Source organism: Siniperca chuatsi, linkage group LG14 (assembly GCF_020085105.1).
Source record: "Siniperca chuatsi isolate FFG_IHB_CAS linkage group LG14, ASM2008510v1, whole genome shotgun sequence".
Lineage (NCBI taxonomy): Eukaryota > Metazoa > Chordata > Actinopteri > Centrarchiformes > Sinipercidae > Siniperca > Siniperca chuatsi.
Genome location: NC_058055.1, coordinates 24,518,188 through 24,539,458, shown reverse-complemented (window position 1 = coordinate 24,539,458; position 21,271 = coordinate 24,518,188). Strand labels below are relative to the sequence as shown.

At 39.1% G+C, this 21,271-nt stretch overlaps 1 protein-coding gene and 1 long non-coding RNA gene across 5 annotated transcripts in view; both read left to right on the top strand.

Moving 5' to 3' along the window:
• Window positions 1-6,954, top strand: part of tmem132e (transmembrane protein 132E) — a 347,606-nt gene extending 340,652 nt beyond the window's left edge. For all 3 annotated transcript variants that reach the window (XM_044222324.1, XM_044222325.1, XM_044222322.1), the window contains exon 9: window positions 2,488-6,954. In XM_044222324.1, coding sequence (XP_044078259.1) covers window positions 2,488-3,558 — 1,071 coding nt within the window. In that variant the 3' untranslated portion in view covers window positions 3,559-6,954. The remainder of the gene's footprint in view (window positions 1-2,487) is intronic.
• Window positions 6,955-12,133: 5,179 nt separating this feature from the next.
• Window positions 12,134-18,962, top strand: LOC122888450. Of its 2 annotated transcripts, XR_006380703.1 has the most exons (4): window positions 12,138-12,158; window positions 15,243-15,293; window positions 17,739-17,845; window positions 18,027-18,962. It is a non-coding gene; the product is annotated as an uncharacterized LOC122888450 (long non-coding RNA). The 2 variants fall into 2 exon arrangements; XR_006380702.1 differs by lacking the exon at window positions 15,243-15,293 and having other exon boundaries at window positions 12,134-12,158.
• The last annotated feature ends 2,309 nt before the right edge of the window (window positions 18,963-21,271 follow it).

Genomic DNA, 21,271 nt, shown 5'->3' with positions numbered 1-21,271 from the left:
ATGTCTCAGAATAATATTTCCAGGGGAGTGTTTTTCCGCATATGCATATTTTATAATCCAAGCTGTTTATGTTCAATTTACATCCACACATATTCCCTGATGCCATAAAGCACAAATCAGAGAAAGTGGGGAAAATCAAAGATAGGAAACTTCATCCTAAAACACATTACTTTATGGAAATGCACAGATTACATTAATTGTGGAAATTGTGTGTCAATGGTTTTGTAAGCTTTGATGCATAAAATGATATTGACATAGTGCAGAAATTCTGCACTGTGTCTCATCAGGTCTTTAATGTCACCTTTTTAAACAAAAAAGCTTTGCAATACTTTGCCCCAGACTAAACAAAATCATCTCCTCTACATGCATAACTTTCCTGTATTGGGTCGGCATAGAAAAGCATCTGCCAATTGTTTTCTCAGTGTTGAAACACACACTCATTGCCTTTTTTTCAGTCTTTGCGTGGCGGAGTCGACTCATAAAAACAGATATGCCATATTCAATGTATTATTTAAATGATCTATATCAAAGGCTCTCTTCATTCTGTCATGCTGAGATGATGATGTTTTGCTCGTGGTGGAATATCGTCACAACATAGTAGTCTTCTCCTAAACTGGACCAAAGGGATTTTTATCCCAAAAAGACTGGGTGTGTATCTGCCCTTTGCAACAAAAAAAGGAAACTGTTGGACTTTGTTTTACAGACACATTTTTCCCTCTTCGTCAGCTCTCCTAATGGTTGGTTGCTGATGTTTAAGCAAGCTGTGAACGCATCCTTAACATCATGGACACCAGTGTTAATGGCAGATTAATGTTGTCAGGTGAACAGCATGCAGGAATTCCTATCGTTTCTCGATAGGAGAGTATAGACAGTGAAGAGTGATAGAATGTACAAAATGACAAGATCACACAGAACAAACACGAAGAGACAGACTAGAGCTCATCATTCGAAGCACACGCTGCTAGTGTATGCGCCTTATCAGTCTGTGCTGCAGAGCAGAGCTGTGTTGTAGCCTTCAGGACAACACAGTCATTCCTGCCACCCCTTCCTCCTCCGTGCTTGAAAGTGGTTTGCTGGTGTGCACATCAGAGGAAGGCCGTCTGCGTGCGTGTCAAGGCTTGTACTGAGCACAGGGTGCTGCACATGTTCACAAAAGCTCTGGAGATTTAGGGATTGGAGCAAGTCCAGAACTTCAAAAGGCTCAGCTGGTAACAGATTTTCAAATCATGGTCAGTGCCATGAAAGAATGGGATCTGAATCACTGAAATGTTCTTTGGAGAGATATAAACACAAGGCATAGCTTTTTGCTTCTTTTTTACTTCAATATTAACGCAGTTTGTTGTTTACTTTCAGAAATTATCAAACATACATCTGCAAAAGTATTAAAACAGCTATATGTAACTTTACTGTTTGGGGTTGGAATTGTATTGCTTTCCTACCTTTCCTTCACAGTATTGGTCACTTTCCTGCCCAACATTTGTCTGTCATCTTGATAAGCTAGATATTATTATAATCCCTTAAAGTCTAAAGGTGAACCTGTTTTGCACCATCAATTGTAGACCTCTGAAACTCTGTACAGTTATGTTTGAAGACATGTTGAACTTGTTTGTCCTGAAGACGCATAATGTTCTGCATCAGTTTTTTGGGCACACTAAATTTTGCATGCACATTAATTGGATTTTCTGTTACTCTGCAAAATTATTAACCATCATTATTTCAAGGATTTTTAGGTTTTCAATCAATTAGCACAAGTAGTTCAACTGTAAGAATAAAGTAATCAACCTACTTTAATTGCAAAAGTTGGTCAGAAACATCAAATACGAATTTCCATTTCCATTGCCTTGTGATGGACAATAAAGTTTTTCTGATTCCAATTCCGAATCCTTTTTAAGGATATTCATAGCTACTTTTAAATATGTTGAGACTTGAAGTAAATACAGCTTTTCTGTTGTGACAGTGACAAAGCCAGCAGCAGTTTTCAGCCTAATAATCAGTTACAAATTGGTGATTTTATTTAGGTGTGTAAATAATCCTTGTCCATGTTGACCCATACACAAACAGTGGTACTAATTATTTTGCTCTTGTACCTGCACTGTCTGCTGTCAAGTTTTGACAGAGATTTGGGATTTTTTGAATAACGTGTAAAACTTTCTCATGAGCTAGCGGGTTAGAAAACACAAAATTTGGCAAGTAAATCCTCGGTAGATGCTTGTTTTCCCCTTCTTATTAAGTCATGTGTTCAGTCTACTTCTGATTCTATAGGTTGTCAGAGACATCAATGACATTTAGCAATCCTTGCTTTTAGATGTTAATAATTGGCCGAGGACAGACAACCATGTGAATTTCTGTTGTGATACTAACAAATATTCAAATACCTGCAGGGAAGTTAATGCTTTTTTTAATTTTGTTTTTGATGTAAACAAAAAGTATTTTATGGTGTAAAGAAACAACCAATCTAAACTGTATTTCTCTCGTTTTGTCTGATAGGAGGCCAGTTTGTCTGTCTGGATGCTTTTCAGTGACAACACAGCTGCCACTCTGACTTACTTTGATCCCAAAGACTACAACCTCAATGCCTCCACAGTGGATGACAAAGTTGTGTCGGTATCCCAGGAGCCTCAGCAACGCTGGCCTGTGGTGGTGGCAGAAGGAGAGGGATCTGGCGAGATGGTGCGTGTAGAGATGACAATCTGTGAGGCCTGTCAGAAGACCAAACGCAAAAGCATCATCGCATCTGCTGCAGTTTATGTCAAGGTCCGCTTTGGCCCAGAGGAAGACTCTGAGGAAGAGGCAACCACAGAGGGTGAGATTGAGCTGGCATCCGTCACCAGGCGTCCAGTCGTTGATCCGAACATCAGTGGAAGAATTTACGAGACATCTAATGAGCAGCCTGCCAGTGTTCCCATTGATTACACCAATTTCCCCACCGTTAGCAATCAGGAGCGACCAACTGAGAGCGATGAAGAGGAGGAAGACGACTTTGTGCATTCACCTCGTAACATGACTGACCTTGAGATTGGCATGTATGCTCTACTGGGAGTCTTCTGTCTGGCCATTTTAGTCTTTCTCATCAACTGCATTGTCTTTGTGCTTAAATACCGCCATAAGCGGATCCCACCCGAGGGTCAAGCCAACATGGATCATTCCCATCACTGGGTGTTCCTGGGAAACGGCCAGCCACTGAGGGCCCAGTGTGATCTGTCACCACAACAGGTAGAAAGTCCCAGTAACCCTTTGGAGGGCGTACAGACTTGCTGCCACGGGGACCACCACAGCAGTGGCAGTTCCCAGACTAGCGTTCAAAGCCAGGTACATGGGCGGGGTGATGGCAGCTCTGGGGGCTCTACAAAGGAGAACGGTGAGGAGGCCAGTTCCCCCACCTCCAAGCGCAAGAGAGTCAAGTTTACCACCTTTACCACCCTTCCCACAGAGGAGCTGCCCTATAACTCCATCCCCATAGCAGATGAAGAGGACATTCAGTGGGTTTGCCAGGATATGGGCTTTCAAGACCCAGAGGAACTGCATGATTACATGCGCAGAATTAAAGAAATAGCCTGAGATAAGAGGTGCAGTGTGAAGCACCGCTCTCAGCTTTCTAAAGAAATGTTCCTTTCTATTTTTCTCTTTTTCACCTAAGTGAAAGATAATTTTTCACAGACTAAAAGGCCAACTGTTGTTTTGGTTAGGGTGTGTTCCATTTAGTTTGCACAGTGCTGTAATCTCATACACACTCACACAGAAGAGAATGCGAGGAAGCCAAAGACTTGACCTAGAGGATCTAAATCACTAGAGAACTTTGTAAATCTTGGCTATAGGAAACATGTTTCACTGGGAAGCTGAGCCATGGCCAGATGTGAGAGCCGCTCCAGCTCTCTTATTTTCAGGATTTGACTCTAGAGAAAGCCTGATATGGACAGGAATGTAGAAGAGGTTTTGGTATTGGCTGTGTGTTTGCTGGCTCAGTTCTGTACCTACTCCAAACAAAGAGGCCTTTGATGAACAAAAAACTGTCAAAGACTCTCATGAAATAGGTTTAAAAAATCATTTTGTTTTTGCCAAAGTAGGAAAAGCGTTCTTTTAATGGCGAAACTTTCTTCATTGTTGTTCTTGGTGCAGCACACTCATGATTTGTACTCATGTTCATTCCGTACATTTTTCTACATTTCATAGGTAGCCAAAAGCAGTGCCCTACTACTAATCCTCCTGGTCCTGAACAAATCTAATGCCTTATAAAAATGGTCACAGTTCACTTCTCATATCAGCACGGACACCCTGTTTTCTCACTATTGCTAGAGACAGTGTAGTAAGATGTAAAGTGCTACAACTGATCTCAAGCATGAGGTATTAGAAAAGAGCTTGTGTATTGTGAGGATCTCTAACGCTCTTTGCATGGAAGGGGATTTTGAGGCACAATCAGCAACTTTTTCCAAATTTGTAAATGTTTGTATTGTGATTATATAATAATTCATACACATTACTAAAGTAAATATGTTATCATGCATTACAAGCATGCCATGTCAGGCCTACATACACGCAGACATTCCTCTCTAGTATATGTATATACCATATCGAGCCAGAGTCGCCTCCTGCACGAATGTTCGGCAAGTTACTTACTCCAAGCTAGAAGAGTGGGAAGCCGGTTGAAGTCTTGAAAATTTTATAGTCTTGTGGTGAATAGAAGGTTCCCCTCAGTAATGTCATGACAGAACTGTAGCTTTTTAACAAAGTGGTATCACATTTGACTGTTGAACATGGGGATTTACAGTGCATCAGAATTGTAACAGATCTTTTGATGATTTATTTCCCTTCCTCAAGTTCGGCTGGCCTCAGCCTCTGGGAAAATAAAAAACTTATAATGTACAAGTTGGAAACATTCACTGAACACAAGATTCTCTAAACTCTGCAGGAAAATGTCACCCACCTGAAAATAAGATTACTGAATAAATTATTGATTTTGCTTTTTTATATCATGGCCATCTCATGTTGTCATGTTGTTTTTAAACACACTCTGCTATGTATGTAGTCCCTATTTTGTTCAATTTATTCCAGTGAACTCACATCTGGAGGTCTCAAATTTGCTTCGTCTGAACTAAATGGACAGGGTGTGACTGGTAGCTCTTAATGGTAAAGAAATCAGTTGTGTTGCTACTGGCAGATGAGCTGTGCGTATGCCATGGGTGTGGTTGTGACAACATGTAAAAGCATCTAAGGATGCTGATTGGCTTCATTGACAAATCAAAGTGACTGAAAACAGCACAGCCAGTGGATGCCATTTGCAGGTTTTGTTGTGCAGCAAGTTTTAATAGCTGTGTTGAGCTTAAAAGGTTAAAGGTTTACTGACATAGGTTTTAAACTACACGGAAGCAGAAAAAGGAAAGATCTGGCGGGTTTAGAAAGAGCATAAAATAGTGCGAGGCAGCCAGACATGTAGTGACTGAGAGCATGATGACAGCAGAGCTAATAGTATTTTTAATTGCAGTCGCCCTGTTAGCATAGCGTATGCTTTTTTTATTACTAGAGTGGATGACTGGAGATCACTTTTGAAGGTTGATGTTATTCCAGCTCTGATCTCACATAAAACAAGTCCTATTGACTACTGAAGCAACCATGAGATAAAAATTAACTTCCATGTCACTTTCCTTTAATTCTGTACTGCATCTAAGGGCTTGGATTTTTCTTTTATGTTAACTGGCTGACTGGTTTTAGTGATCCTATGAGAAGACTAATGTTACTTGCTCCCTCTGTGGTGATAATGAGCGTAAGCTCTATTGTCACTCAAAATGTACAACATTTTGTTGCCATCCTACCTACTTTTCAACCCCTACAGCCTTATTTAAGACCCAATCCAGAATTGTTCTCTTTGAGGCAGCACTGTTATACAAAAAACAGCTTTATATTGGAAAACAACATTGAACTAAAGACATATTTTATATTTGCTTTGAAAATGTGTTTCCTGAGCTCCTTATTCATTAACTGACCATATGTAACACGTGTTAAATGTGATTTGAAGATGGAAATGATTTGCTTACATTGTAAATACTGGAGCAAAACAGGCTGTAAATTTTCACTTATCTGAAAGTTGCCATGAGATTATTTTCAGTAAACCACACCTTTCAATATTCTACATGTATATAGACCCACATTTGATATAGTCATAAATCCTGGATTGGGACTTTAAGGATTTGGTTTACTGCATGCCCTCTCTTTGTTTCATGTGGTTGAAATGAATAATGACCTGATTCTAGTGTTTAATAATATTCAATCTGTGTTAACATCTAAAGAGAAGATGAGACGTTATTTCTGACAGCCCAAGCCCATCCTTCAGCCACAGCATCAACATGATTTGCCATGAAATTAAGAGAAGCAGCAGCCAGCTGAAAGTGCTTCAGTTTTAACTTTAAATGATGGTTTCTCAGGGTGAATGTAGGATTCTTAACTAAACCTGGCTGTTTAGTGTTAATGTGCGCAGCCCAATCTGGTGACACTACTATAACAGCTGAAGTATCTAATAGCAGCTTTACACACTGTTTTCATACAGTTTTTCCAGTTGATTTAGTTACAATATGTAAATGTAAATTTGTTGCCCATTACATGACACGTCTCTAAAAAAAATAATTATTACTTTTATATCCTACTTCCCCTTCATCTGTGCATTTTATGTCTTTTTTGTAATGCTGCTTTGGTGACGGTGCAGATGTTGCTCATTTTGTATTTTCTTCAAGCTGCTAATAGAAACTTAGACTTCTTATAACATGTAATTGAACATCTTGAATTGTACCTTTCTGCCCCCCCCCATGGAGAACTCACAGCTCAGTCGGCTGTGCCAAGCAACCACCACACTCACAATAATATGTTAATGTACAGAGCACTGTTAAATTTCCTGTATTCTCTTGAAAACAAACCCTTGTATTTTCCTGTTATATGTAAACTACTAAAGAAAATGCAATACACAAATGACATTGTGTCATTTTTACTTCACCTACCAGTGTTGAAGACTAAAGAATGAAGAATGGGAATGTTTTATGTATTTTTTAAACATTTCTTTTGTGCTTCAGTATGATGTCTACTGTATGTCAGCAAGGATTTTATTAGCAATTCAGCCTCAGTAGCTTCATATATGAAGAAGCACTCTGACATTAAAGTAGTCTGGCTCATTGGGCTCGTAATATCTCAAAAGAAGATGTGTCTGATTTATACAGTATATGTGAGTAATAGTTTTTATACATTTTGTAAAAAAAAGATTTAAAGTGCAATTTATGATGACTTGTTTATATGTTGTTTTAACTACCACTCGTCCCCAGATATTGAAACAACAAACCTATTTTACCATATGGATCGCTGTCAAATTCAGTGACAAGAAGTCAAGACAAGAGAGGAGGCTGATTACATAAGTAACTATACAGTATGTAGCTCACATCTGACACCTTTGCCCATGCATATGTCCCTGCATGGGTTGTTAGATCCTGGCTTGAGTCTTACCAGTGTTTGAAGTTCATGGATCATACTGTTCACCCCTCGCTGTGCCGAGTCTGAAGGCCCTCCCATCATATTTTCTGGCAATTCGCGCACCAGCATAAAGATCCAGCAGAGAGACGGGTGTATAAACCTACTGTACCGCACGTCTACTCATTCAGCAGCTCCCATCCACAAAATCCATACTTGGAGCTGTTTACTTGACGTCTGGAGTGTTTACTCCTTTAGTTCACTTCATTTGGGCAGCTGAGATCAAAGCCTTTTGAACTCAGGTAAGGCACACAGGTCGTTAGAGTAGTAGCGGGTTTATGGGACTCACGAAACAGATGCTGATATCTGATAGCCAGTGGCGAAGCCTTACATAATACATTGGAAAATACTACAGTTTGGAAAGAGCTTCACACAGTTCTGTCTGAAAAACAATAATTATCTAATGGCACAAATCACAAATGTGGATTATTACCAAAATGTTATCAGATTTCAGCCAAATACATCCAACACAGGTAGGTGTGTGTTTAAAAACAACTTCAACTCAGTGGAGGTAATGACATATATATATTTAAATATAGAGATTTATGTGTGAGATTAAAAAAATAGAGGAATACAAGAATGTATTCCTTGTGTTTGGGGCTTATTTGCATCCAAAGCAAAAACGTTCCACACATCAGGTCTCCATAAAGACTCAAATTCAACATCTTCATAAGTGAGGAGTCATTGTTTGGCCCACATTCAGTTTTACTGAAACAAACTGTGTAAGTATATATATATATATATATATATATATATATATATATATATATATATATATATTGATCATACTTACATGGCACAAACGTTTATTGTCATATCATATATCAAAGGGATAAAGGAAATAAAAAGTATTGCTCATCTTTATCGCAATTTCTTTTGCACTCATGTTCAGGTTTATTTAAATATTTTTGTCTATCAAAATAATAAAAATTCCTGTAATGGATTTATAAGACCTTTTACAAAGAACGAACACATTTTCATGCAAAAACTACAGCCCAGCCTGAAAGGAGCTGCCAAGTTGTATCCATTTGTATGTAAAAGAGTAAGTGCAGGGGGGGTCTGTGCTCCAGCAGTGGCCTCAACACTGTAGCTCCTCTCAGCCGCTACTGTAAACTTCCTCCATAGTACAGTAGAGGACATTACAGTGCTTTGTTAAACTGCTGCTTATTGCTGCATCTCGTGATCTAAAATATAAAAAGAATAACCATGACTACTCCTACTACTACTACCCTGCAATCATAGCGTACCTTACACACCCTCCACATGTAATATGTAATGGTCACAATGCAACAATGTGGATAATAGCTCTATGGAGATTCCAGCAAACCCTAAATAGCAGCAAAACTACTCAAACTGATCAAATTTAAAGAAACCAGAAATTTCACATGAGAACTAATTTCATGCAAAAGACACTACTCAGTGTCAACTAAAACACTTTTAATTACATTTACATTGCCAGTAAATTTCCCTGTTATGGCTCACACAATGCTACTATATGGAAAAATATTCAGTACTTGTAGCATGTATTCATGTCATTTTGTCATTTCATTCTCTACTGTTAATCTATTTCAGCTGATCCATATAATTACACATTTTATGCTCAGACAAACAGTATGAGTGCACCTCTGGTAATAACAGGACTTCTCTGGTTTAACATATTTTTTCTGATGCCACATGTCAGAGGCATTTCAGCACTGGAATAGAGTCAGCTCAATGGTAATTTGTTTCAATGTGGTGGGCAGGGGTGACTCCGAGTGAATCAATCTGCAGGCCCTCGGTGAGCCTGCCAGCCATTTATGCCTTATCTAACCTGTAATAAAGGGTCACTTCTGCAGTTGGGCTCCTCCAAACCAGTATTCACATCAAACCGCTTAGGACAAGCCTCAGTGCTTGAGAAAACCTGTATGTAAGACAAAGTTCATAGATACAGTTCTTGAATGCCTGGGCTTAAGGCGAGGCAAAGCAAGTTTATTTGTATAGCACATTTCATATACAAAGGCAATACAAAGTGCTTTCAGAATCCATTAAAAACGTATGACCACATAAATAGTAAATATTTATTTTAAAATGCAAATTTAGAAAAGAAGAGACACTTTTTTAAAGGAAACTGAAACATTAAGAATAAAGACATTAATACAGGATAGGAAGGGAAGATCTTTCATGATGAGTATTTAAAGTTTAGTCACAGGCAGTGCAGAACATACATGTGTTTAACCTGGATTTGAAGGCGGTCAAAGTTAGTATAATATCCTTTGGAAATTTGTTCCAGCTCAGTGGTGCACAGTCACGAAATTCTTCTCCATGTTTAGTTTGCGCTCTGGGAACAGGCCTGATGACCTGATGAACCTGACAGGCCGAGAGGGTTCATATGGTAAAATACAGTCAGAGACGTATTTTGCTCCTAAGAGATTTATAGACAAGCAGCAGTACTTTACACTATATTCTCTGACACACTGGGAGCCAGTGAAGAGACCTGAGAACTGATGTGATGTGTTCCATTATCTTGGTCTTTGTTAGGACACTAGCAGCAGTATTATGAATGAGCTGAAGTTGAGAGTTTTTTTCAGTAATCAGACAAATTTAATAACAGTTAAACATTCTATACATTTTATACATGAAATGCTGAAACCAAAAGGGAAACAAAACACCCAAAGCAGCTGGTGGTGATGTAGCTTACATTTCTGGTCCCATTTTTATGTTTTGTAATGTTTTTATTTTATTCCTGTGGATAACAGGCCAGTCATGGAGACTGTGATCTCATGTCAAGATGTTTCCAGAGCAGCTACAATGAAGCCTGACAGCAGAAATATCTTTAACTATATAAAACATCAACAGTAAATGTCAGGTTACTGTGTCAGTCCCTCCAAATCAAAGAGAGAGGTTTCTTTCTAGACTTACCATTTTCACGGGCGTTCAGCAATCATACAGGAAGAAATCCATCATAGGAGAGGCAGAGATAACAGCTTCACACAGACAGCTGCCTCCATAGACCAGAATGCAACGTTGAGACAAGATTTGTAGCATTTTTGGTAAGGGCTGCAACTCTTTGTGGCTGGTAAAACACTTGCTCTAGCTGTGCTGTTCGCATTTCTCTCTCCATATATAAATATATCCTTATAAGATAAAGCTCTTTCTCTGGAGAGATAAGAAATCACTACCTGAAATAGAAGTAGACAGAAGAGTTGAGGGAAAGTTGATACGCCAAAAAAGTACACTTTCAACACTTCTTCGACTTCTTGAGTACAATGAAGATCACAGTCCCATTGATGATGTCTAATGGTAATGTGTTTTGAGATGCAAAATATCTCTTAACATTTCTGCCTCCACCTCGATACAATAGAGGTGAATGGAGTTTTGTTTGTGGTTCTCACAGAATGGAAAAAGGGTATGGATGGCGATATTCTACATTTCTGTTAGGGTTAGGGTTAGTGTGTTAGCCCGTCTCTCCATGCTTTTCAACTTCCTTGACCTGTTTGTGGCACTCAGCCCCAAGCCCATTGGTTCCTACTGAAGACATAAATCTTTCAAAACAAAAATATACTTTCATTTTAAATAAGGCTAAATGATTTCCTTAGACAGCTGGGCACTGTAGTTTTTCACAAGCGTCACTCAAACAAAAGTAAATAAATAGTGCATTTGTTGGGTACTACTTTCAGCTGCGGATTAATACACATTTGTTGCCGTGTTCATGGAAATGAAGGACCACAAACAATGCTTCATTGTTGGTTTAGGTCTTTTCATGGGATTTGTTGAAAATAAGAAAAAATTTGGCTATCACCAGACTTAACAATTTAGCATAATAATTTCTTTCAAGAAACATTGTCCCCATTACTCTAGATAATACAGACCTCACTGTGAACAGTTTTCATAGGAGCTATTTCTACTAGTATAAATTAGTTCCAATTTAAAAAAAACAACTATTTACTGCGAGTGCATGTGGATTGACCAGATCACAGGACACTGTTTCTGGAAATTGATGTTGTTATTGCAATGCTGTGAGCACCGCAAACAAAATTCCAGTCAGGGGCAGAAATCTCAGAGACATATATCTTCAAACCTGGGCACAACAGTCATTTTGACATGTCACAGAAGGAAAAGCACAGATGTAATTATTAAAGTTAATAAACATCGCTGCATTCCATTTAGGTGAGCCAGGGTCCTGGTATTGTGCATGCTGGTTGACTGGAATGGCAACTGGGACAATTCACAGAGTAGAGTCATCATTAATGTTATTAGTCACATGTGTGCTTTTCCTGCTATGACAAGTTTAAATGTCTGCTGTGAAAAAGGTCTTATTAGCAGCAGAAATCATGAACATGAGCAAATAAACCCAAACTATTTACATAGCTAGTTACCACTTTTTGTAATTCTGGCAAAATGCTCTTACTAAGATGAGTGTAAAATATTTCTCATGGAGGAAAGGGGGGATGAGCAGCACTGAGTAACTTTAGGCTCTAGTTACAGTGGACCAGGAGACACCAGCAAGGATGCTATTTTGTTGCAAACAGCAGAGATCTGAACATACTCCTGCCCAGTAGGTGGTGGAATACACATTTTGGGTTGACCACTAACTGCCAACAGGAAGTAGTAGAGGAATCTGCTTCCTGTTTCCTGTTTTTAATATAACAATGGACGTACAAGACACAGCAATGTTTGTGAGTGCCTTCCCCAAATATGCATTAGCATTTCGGTAGTGTAGCCTCCACAACAGACCAGTCATGCAGAGAATTCAAACTGTACATGCCATGTATCGTAAATTCTTCGTACTATATCCTGTTTTCAATTTAGGCAGACAACCGGACAGGATTTGGAGAACTTTGAGGATGACTTAAGAGGACAATTTCGTGATCTGAAGTAGCCTATAATCCTAACTACACAAAGTCAGCTTTTGTGGCCTCTATAGCTTGTAGCAAGAGGCTCTATCATAAAGTAATTTTTAAACCTTTAGGACCAAATATAGATGGTGTGGAAGGAATTCTCAGTAGAATACAATTAGATCTTTTCTGCAGCTTTGACACAGCGATGTTGCACTTTGGGAAAACAATCAATTTGTTTCTTGGGGAAATACTCAAACCTAGAGAGGGGTCGCCAACAAAGAGGCAGCATCAAAACAAGCTGCATTCACTGACACACGTTGACACCTCTTAGCCAGGTCGATGTGCTGTGCCAGCAGCCTTTCTATCCAAACCAACATTATTCACAGCTTTAAATGCTGTGTAATCAGTAGCTGCTATGGAGCATTTGGCGAGCGCTCACCAAAGCAATGTGTTCTCCCACTGCTCAACTCGCATAATTCCAGCATGTATTTCCTTTTTTATTAGAAGGGCTGGCTGTGCAGACTGAGTGCAGCTACCAGTGTCGTGGTGGTTCTTTAAATAAATCTATCTGGATGGTTTTGCAACCAAGGATAACAAAACCATTATTCATCACAGTGGGAAAGACAGCAGTTTAAAGTTTTATTGAGGCTCAAGGTGTGCCTTTGTAAGCATGTCTTGTCTCAACCTTGGCCAATGAAAGCCTAGAGAATTGAGGGGAAGGCACGATAGCCTTTGGGAAGGGTTTCTTGATAATTATAGTTTCAAGGTATGTGAAAGCTGTATATGCTCTCAAAGATTAAAAAATCATAAAAGATCGACACAAAAGAAATCATAGATGTATTTTTCAAGCCTTTGTGTTTGCTTTGCTTTTATTGAAGGTCTCTTTGTGCTGAAACTCCAATGTGGACTTTCAGGCAGCAACTATACAACACATCAAAAAATCATACAAGTTATGTGAACACAAGCGCCCAATGAAAAATTCAACTTTTCTTACCCAAACACAAAATTATCATCTTGTTCTGTCCTATAAAGCCTGAAATCATAACTTTGAGGACACGGTTCAGTCATTATTTATTTGAGTTTATTGTATGCACAATAACAACAGTGTTGACATCTCATGCCATCACATCCTGAGATCCTTCCAGGGTCGCTCAATCTGAGGGCGTTTCAGAGCAATCCAGCTAGCATGGCAAACGATTGCGTGAGTGTGTGGGAGTCTGTTTGGCTCCTGCCATGGTGCGCAGGAAACAAAAGTCAGAGCTTAAGAACATAGCTTTTGGCCACTGACTGACACCTGCTGTGATGAGTGTGAGGTTGTGTTTCGACCACAACTCACCTGCAAGTTAGTTGGCCCTCTGAGAAGATGTGACCCAACAACAGCAATCGTGGTCGGGTTAGGTCACCCCACAGATTATGCTGCTTGCTGGCCCCCACAGGCAACATATTCAGAAATGTGTTGTATGAGGTCTGTTTTTCTTGCAGATCTTGTTCATTACTTCCTGTGTGGATCTTGGTCTCTGAGCCTCATTGGAAATACCAGAAAGGCAGACAATAAGAGGTGACTGTTTCTAAACCCTGTGCAGGGCTGCTGTGTGCCTTGCTGCTGCTGCTGATGGTGGCTGACCATACTTCACCTCACACAGGGTGCTGGAAAAAACCCAGTTTTTAAGAATCATTTCTGATTGGGCCGTGCAGTTATCTCCGTGTAATGACATGCAAATGTGTCTCTCAGACGGTGAAAATGTGTTTTTAGTCTATTGCCACCTTCACAGCAGGCCTGGGAAGCTCAGCCCGCTTTGATGTTGGAGCTGGGCTCATGATCCGTTCATGTCTTGTTGGAAGTCTGCGTAGGCTCCACTGTCACCCACTTTGTGTCATGAATTGTGGAGTGTTATCACAAGCAGCAAACACGGCACTGAATCCACCAGTTTTGGCATACATGACGCTAAAAGTGATCTGTTTTGATCACCTGAATGCAATCAGCTTTATTTATGTAAAACAATTTCTGCTGTAGTTATTTATGGTTAACTTTAAATTAGTGAATACAAAATTCAAGTAAACTGAGGTTGAAGTTAGCATTAGGATGAACTCTTTCGAGTGTCTTTTGCTTTTTGTGAAATAATGTCACATCTGCATCAATCTCAGAAACCTCTTAAGAACAACAGAACAGAAATTGCTAATAAGTAATGATGCTAATTGTTTTCAGCCTTGAGTCCACTGATTTCGACATCTTTCATTATGGACGTCTCCCACATTTCCGTGCAGTACGATGCTTTACACAGACGGTAGAAGCACACACACACACATACACACAGACAGACTTAATAGGAAATGTTGGCAGCCTCCCTTAAATGGCTAAGAAAGGGAGGGTTTACAGCCTCTGTGGAAGGCAACATCTTGTCAGGGTCCATCGGCAGCAAGCCCTCTGCAAGAGGGTGATAACCCCGAGCCTTTTTCTCAGCCAACATGTCCAACTTAATCATCAGTAAGAGTCTGACCTAGAAGAAATGCAAAGAAAGCAAATAAACCCTCCACCACAACAAACAAACCGCATATTTTTGGAATTCACATGACAAGTCTGATGTGACAAATTCATGAATATTGGAGGATGCCTTTTAAGTTAGGAACATGTTGAATAAGAGATTCTTTCACGCCCAATCTCCTTTCTTTCCATTGTCTTGCATCCATTCAAGTGTACATGCTGGTAATCTAAAAACCATTTACTTCTATTAAATACAAGAATGGTAGCACTATTTAAGACTTGATTAAACCGAATAGAGACAAAAAACACAGAGGTGCTATCTGCTATTTTTAATTATCAGAACAGTTGGATGGCCATTTTCTTCAATGGAAGGCATCATAGAAGGTTTACAGAAAAACTGTGGATTAACCCTTTATTATGTGATGCACACTCATCCATAGGGCCATCAAATCAAGATGATACCTGTCTGGTCTTGGTTGTATAAAACAAAGGTTGGTGTTTATTTGCTGTTCCAAATGTAATACAAGTAATGTCAAAATTAAATGGATGGATAGGTTGTTGGTCCTAAAAAAATGGATTTTATCAAACTTTCACATGGCCTTTAAAAATTGTATAAATAAATGATTAAGACCATTTTTTCAGCCTGAGGACACAGAATTATCCTTTGTTCAACTACACAAAGGCTAATGGGGTGTAGCATAGATAATCATATCTCATTAATACACTATGGGCCTGTCTCTAAAAAGCAGCATAAAGTAGGACATGAGGATAAATCTATAGGTACACTATTGTAAATCAAAGCTTCCATAGAGTTTCCTCTCTAAAAAGATTCCTCACACATTTATATCCAGAACCGTTCCATTTAAAGAACTGTTTTTCGAAGAACTTGTTCTTCAGGGATCCATTAATGGGTGAAAGAAGATTAGATCAACAGAAGAAAAAAATTGATGATAATTCTCTATAGTCTGGTGATTTTTATTTTGAAAGCAACCTATAAATGTCAACACCAGGCATTATTGAGTAATCCAATCCAATTTATTAAGGTGCATGTGTACCTTTGGACATTAATCTGTATGGAATTTTAACCATTTAATGGAAAATATGAGTTTTATACCCAGCAGCATCACACGAGTATGCTGCAGAGAGCTGAACTGAACCACAGTGACCAACAGAGGGTGACACAGTGTTTGGGGCATATACAGTTCAGCCAGAGCTAGAGAGTTTGATCCTGCTTCTAAGTCACAGCACACCACCATGTGCTGCTGTACATGTTGATTCTCATCATGTTACATGACTATTGAAGACATGTTTTATATAATTTATGCTTCATACATGATTCATCTCCAGCTATAGAAGAGGGCCCAGTCACGCTCAGTGCGAATTGAAAACTGTCTCACAACACACTGGTTATGATGCTTTCCAAGACGTGTACTTTAACTCTACACCATCTGCCCGCGTGATGTTTTCAAGCTTTCTAAATTTCTTCTTCTATCAAGTAGCAGTGATGTGATCCGCTAGTCCCATCAACGGCAGTATGTTTGAGTCCTTACAGCCAAGGGTTATCAACTTGCTTTGGGTTTCGCAATGCAGCTTTAACCAGGTTCACATATAAAAAGGCCCTGTTTGTAGCAAATAGCCAATTTCATGCAACATGGGCAAATCTAGATGATTTACTGGCTATGATTAATGTATTTATTACTGTGAGGGAAATGAGGTTGTTGCAATGGCATAACATTCATATGATCATAATGTAAAGTGCAACACTGGAATACAAAAAGGAAAGAAACAGACACGAAAGAGGATTATTTTGCGGATTATTTTATAATATTGCTGCTGTCATTTGAAAACCCTGTATCTCCAAAATGTCAGCTTTTCAGAAACTAATAAAACAGCCTTGTTTTGAGCTTGCTGACACATTTTTTAGATAATCGAGCGGTTTTTGAGAGAGAGGAAAAAAGAATCCTCTTAAACCGCGGAACAGCATGTAATACTTTATTTTATCTGAAAATGTGGAAATCATCAAACTTGGAGATGCGCGTTTTTTTTTTTACCAGTAGGTTACAATTTCACCACATAGAAGGGGCTTTAGGAAAGAAATAGATTACTAATGCATGTCCTTGTCTTAAAAAAACAAATTAACATAATGAGCAGGACATAAACATTAGAAAATTAACATTGTTTCTCCTGCTGAGGCTATTAAATTGCAGATATCAAATATAAATTGATCACCAAGTAGACACTGAGACAACACTGTGTCTTCACACTGAGGCTGTAAAAGAGTCAGGCTCATGCTGGGTTGATGGACTATGGGTGCATTCTGCTACATCAATCACTCTTGTGAATCCAGCAAATAACTTCAGCACTCTAAATATGCAGTAGTAAATTCAATTCATTATTGATAACTATCATCAAACAATGCACGCTACCTGCTAGTTAAAGAGGCCATCTTTAGTCAGCAAATGGCCTGCAAATGCTACAAACATTCATTATATATTTGATATAATAAATCATCACAGAAGGCAAAGTGGCTGCGCTGGTCTCAGAACAGTTCTTACTATCCGTTAATACCCCCCACCACACACACACAGTTCTTTTTTATTACTTGTCTCATTTGTTTTGAATGAGACAGGTAATCGGGTTTGGAGATGAAATTGTTGCAATAAAGGTGGTTATTTTAAAACGGCCTCAGGGTCCAGTGAATGCAGAGGATCTTTACACATTTAGGCCTGAATATAGCCTGCTGGGGCTGGTTTGCAGGTTAGTTACGATGGTGATGTACCCTCCTAAAAAGGGAGGGATCCATTAATATGAAACCAGGAAAAAGTTAGCTTATAACCCACAAAACTCAATTCATTAAATGGGACCTTCAGAAGAGTTGTGTGATAAATGGACAAACTGTTATTTGTTAACGTTATTTATCTTTATTTTTTCTTAAGAAGTGCTGTGTCACTGGGACAACTTCCGAGATCTACAGTGGCTTCAACACAAACACTGGATTCTTGTGATTATCATTTTCCATTGAGCTGCATTGATGTGTCCTAATGTGAGTTTCCCTACTGGCCAAAGAAAAACAAATCGATCATTTGTTTTATTGTGACAATTACTCATTTATCCTTCCAGGGCCAATGGAAACTTGGATGGAGGGCATGCTTTTCAAGTCTATTATGTTATAATGATGCAGCAAAATGAGCTAATTCTTTCTTTCGTCTTCTTTACTACTGCAGGAACCCGAATGAAGTCCCCAAGCGAGGATAATATGATGTAGCCTACCTAACCTGAACAACAGTTCAACTGCTGTTTTATTGTTTCTCATCTTTAAAGAATTTGTCCACATTCTTCGTCATTGGTCAAAGGTCATAATAAAACAGATGTCACATTGCATACTCTACTTTCATACTAAAGCATCTGCATTATGACCTCTCCGACCTCATCAACAAAGCCGTTACAAGCAGGGAACATTATACAGCACATGAACCCAATCGGCAAAAGGGGCCCGCTTTAGTAGACGCTTTGTACTTTCTGCCACAGCATCACTTAACAAAACACCCTGATAATTTGAGCATGAATGTTCAGTCTTGGTGTAAGTATGTGTAACAAAATAACATATAGTAACGTCACTCAGCTGCCACTTTGGTGATTTTATTAACAAGAACAAACTAAATACTGCATAAATAACAATAATGCTTAAAATGTTAATAAACTATTTTAATTAAATACTTTCCAACAAATAGATTAAATCGGCATAATAAATACTATTTAATGTGGATAAAGCAGCAACGCTGGTTTATCAGTCTGCATTTATCTGTAAATGACTATGATTGATTCTGTCTGCAAGAGGACAGATATGTTGATAAATCTACAGCCTCTGATTTGAGAAATGCTGCGTCAGAGTGCAGTGCCATTACGCACAACCGCCCACTGTGTTTATCTCCTGCGGCTTATCTTCATTTAATAACATGCAAATGACACCAGGTTGCTACAAAATAATCACACACACCTCTACACACATCAGACGGGTCCGTTATAACTGTATTCTGCTGTTTGTGCGTTTAAGCCTCCTTTCGAACTTCATTCATTCATAAAATACAAAGATATGATGTGACAAATTGCAAAGTTAAAAACTGTAAAATTAAAGCTAACATTGGATTGATGCGATCATATAAAACGGCTTCACCAAACAAATGTTTATCATTTATTTCTATCATCATTGTACTAATTAACTGTTTTTTTTTTTTTTTAAACGTCCACACCATCTGCCTCTGGCTGCAGATTTGTGGGGCTACGTGTCCACTTCTTGCCGCTCTGCACCATCCAGGCAACAACATGATTTCCTGAAGAAGCTGATTCTTCATTTGTTGAGTCTTGTTGTCATGCGTCACTGTGACTGGCACAGCTGCTTCAGGGAGATGAGACCAGTGATGTGACTGGCTAAGAGTGTATTTATTAATCACCACACCCTCCGATCTGTATTCACTGCTACATTCACTCTGGCTGCTGCACATACATGAAGCAAAATAGCAGGTGCTTGACATATACAACAATACTGAAACCCTCCCTGTATGTAAGGGGTCTTTTCTGAATACTAACTAGGGATCCAGACGTAACAGCTTAATGTACTATTACACCTAGTTTTGAGTTATTAAGTAGGATTTCTATGTTCAGTGTCTAATCAGGCCTTTTCTTCTAGTTCTAGTAAGACCTCCCATTTCTAGGAGTGAAACTGCCAAAATAAAACGCTGACATGTGGCAATTGGCTTCTGAAGAACAGCTTCACTGAGTGTTGGCATAGATAAGTGTCTGATGTTCTACTATAGAGATTTGACACCATTCCGTACCAAAAAATCCCTCATTTGGAGGTTTTCTGCTGATGGTAGCTGACACTGTCTCAGACACCAATCTGGACTCCCCCATATGTGTGAAATTGGGTTGACTGGAGAGGACTGGAATGTCTGTGGTGTATGTTTATGAAAAACAAGCTCTGTGTGAGTGAGGCTGACTTTGGCAACATTACTTCCATTTAGTAAAAATGAGACTGAGCCATAGTTTTCTCTACAGGTTTGATGTGTTCATGATTCACGGGGTTGTCCTCTTTTTTGAGCAGTGTTTCTACATCAAATGTTGTAGCCATTTGAAGTTTTTTCAAACTGCACTATGAATTATTAATCTCTACTCACTAGAGATGGTGAAGGTAGAGCGGAGGTGGTGCTACCTCTTCACTTTCCTCAATATGTTATTGACCTGAAGCCCAAACGTCTGTGTTGAGGTCAGTCTTTTTCAGAACACCTATGCAAACTTCAGAATTTTCATCTCTTTCTTTCTGGCTGCCCAGAAAATGAATGACTTTGACCGTTTTTCCATTTCTGTCTCATCAAACAGTTAGAGAAGATGTGACTTAGAAAGTTTTGACTTTCATTTAAATAGGAATTCTTTGCCAAATGATTTCCAGCACTTTGTGTGACTGGCATTTGCCTCAAAGCCATTACCAGCAACACAGTCGTACCAACCTTTCACTCTGCTAATAGTCAAGTCAACAGACCTGTTTTGACCTGTTTTGGTGTGCACATACTGTATGTTCATATTTAGCTTGTTAAGAACAGGGTGAAAGGGAGGACTCATCTGAACCTTTTTCCCCACAGCCATGAAAATCACCACCTGTGCGTTTTAATACCTCTTCACCCACTAGGGAAAATATTTTTTTATGTTAAGGAGATTGTTTATTTTCTGCAGTCCTAACAAAGCAATCCTTTCTGTGAAGCTCCAAATGGACCACATGAAACTGTCATATATGGTCATTTTCCATTTACTGGTCTTATACAATTTCAGGGACATCATGATTGAGTGATATGTAAGTTCATCCAAAACTGAGCACAAGTTCATGATGCATTTCTCACCATAACCCCATGGCCCCAGACTTACCCTAATCCCAACCAATTATCTCTGCTTCACCTAACTAAGCCCTAACCCCAAAGGTGGCGGTGCCGGTTCACTCCACAGCACAAATTGTGATCCTATATTTTTCTATAATCTTGTTTCATGGTATTATATTTTTCCCGGCACTGTTTGGTTGTGAGTTCTTGCCAGACACTGAGAAATCTTCTGGTCCACCTTTTGATTTGTAACTGCTGACTCCAGCTACCTCTGAGCGACCTCCTCTCCCCAAATACGAATGAGGGCTTGGACATCTTAGTAAAACATTATTTGTAAAATGGTTTCTGTTTTTGTGGGTTGTTGTAGTAATCATTCCCTTTCGTGAAGTGACGACACATCTGCTTGACCAACCCCTAAGAGTACCTGGAACTTGCATGTAATATCAACTCCTGAGCAGTGCTGAAATTGAGTTCTAGGACCTTGTCCCCAAAGCGGGCAGAGAGCAGCAGTAACAAAAGCAAAGTCCACAACAAGGACACATAACAAAATTTACTAAAAGTATAAAGTGTCTCATGATTGATGAATAAATCAGTGTGGGGAA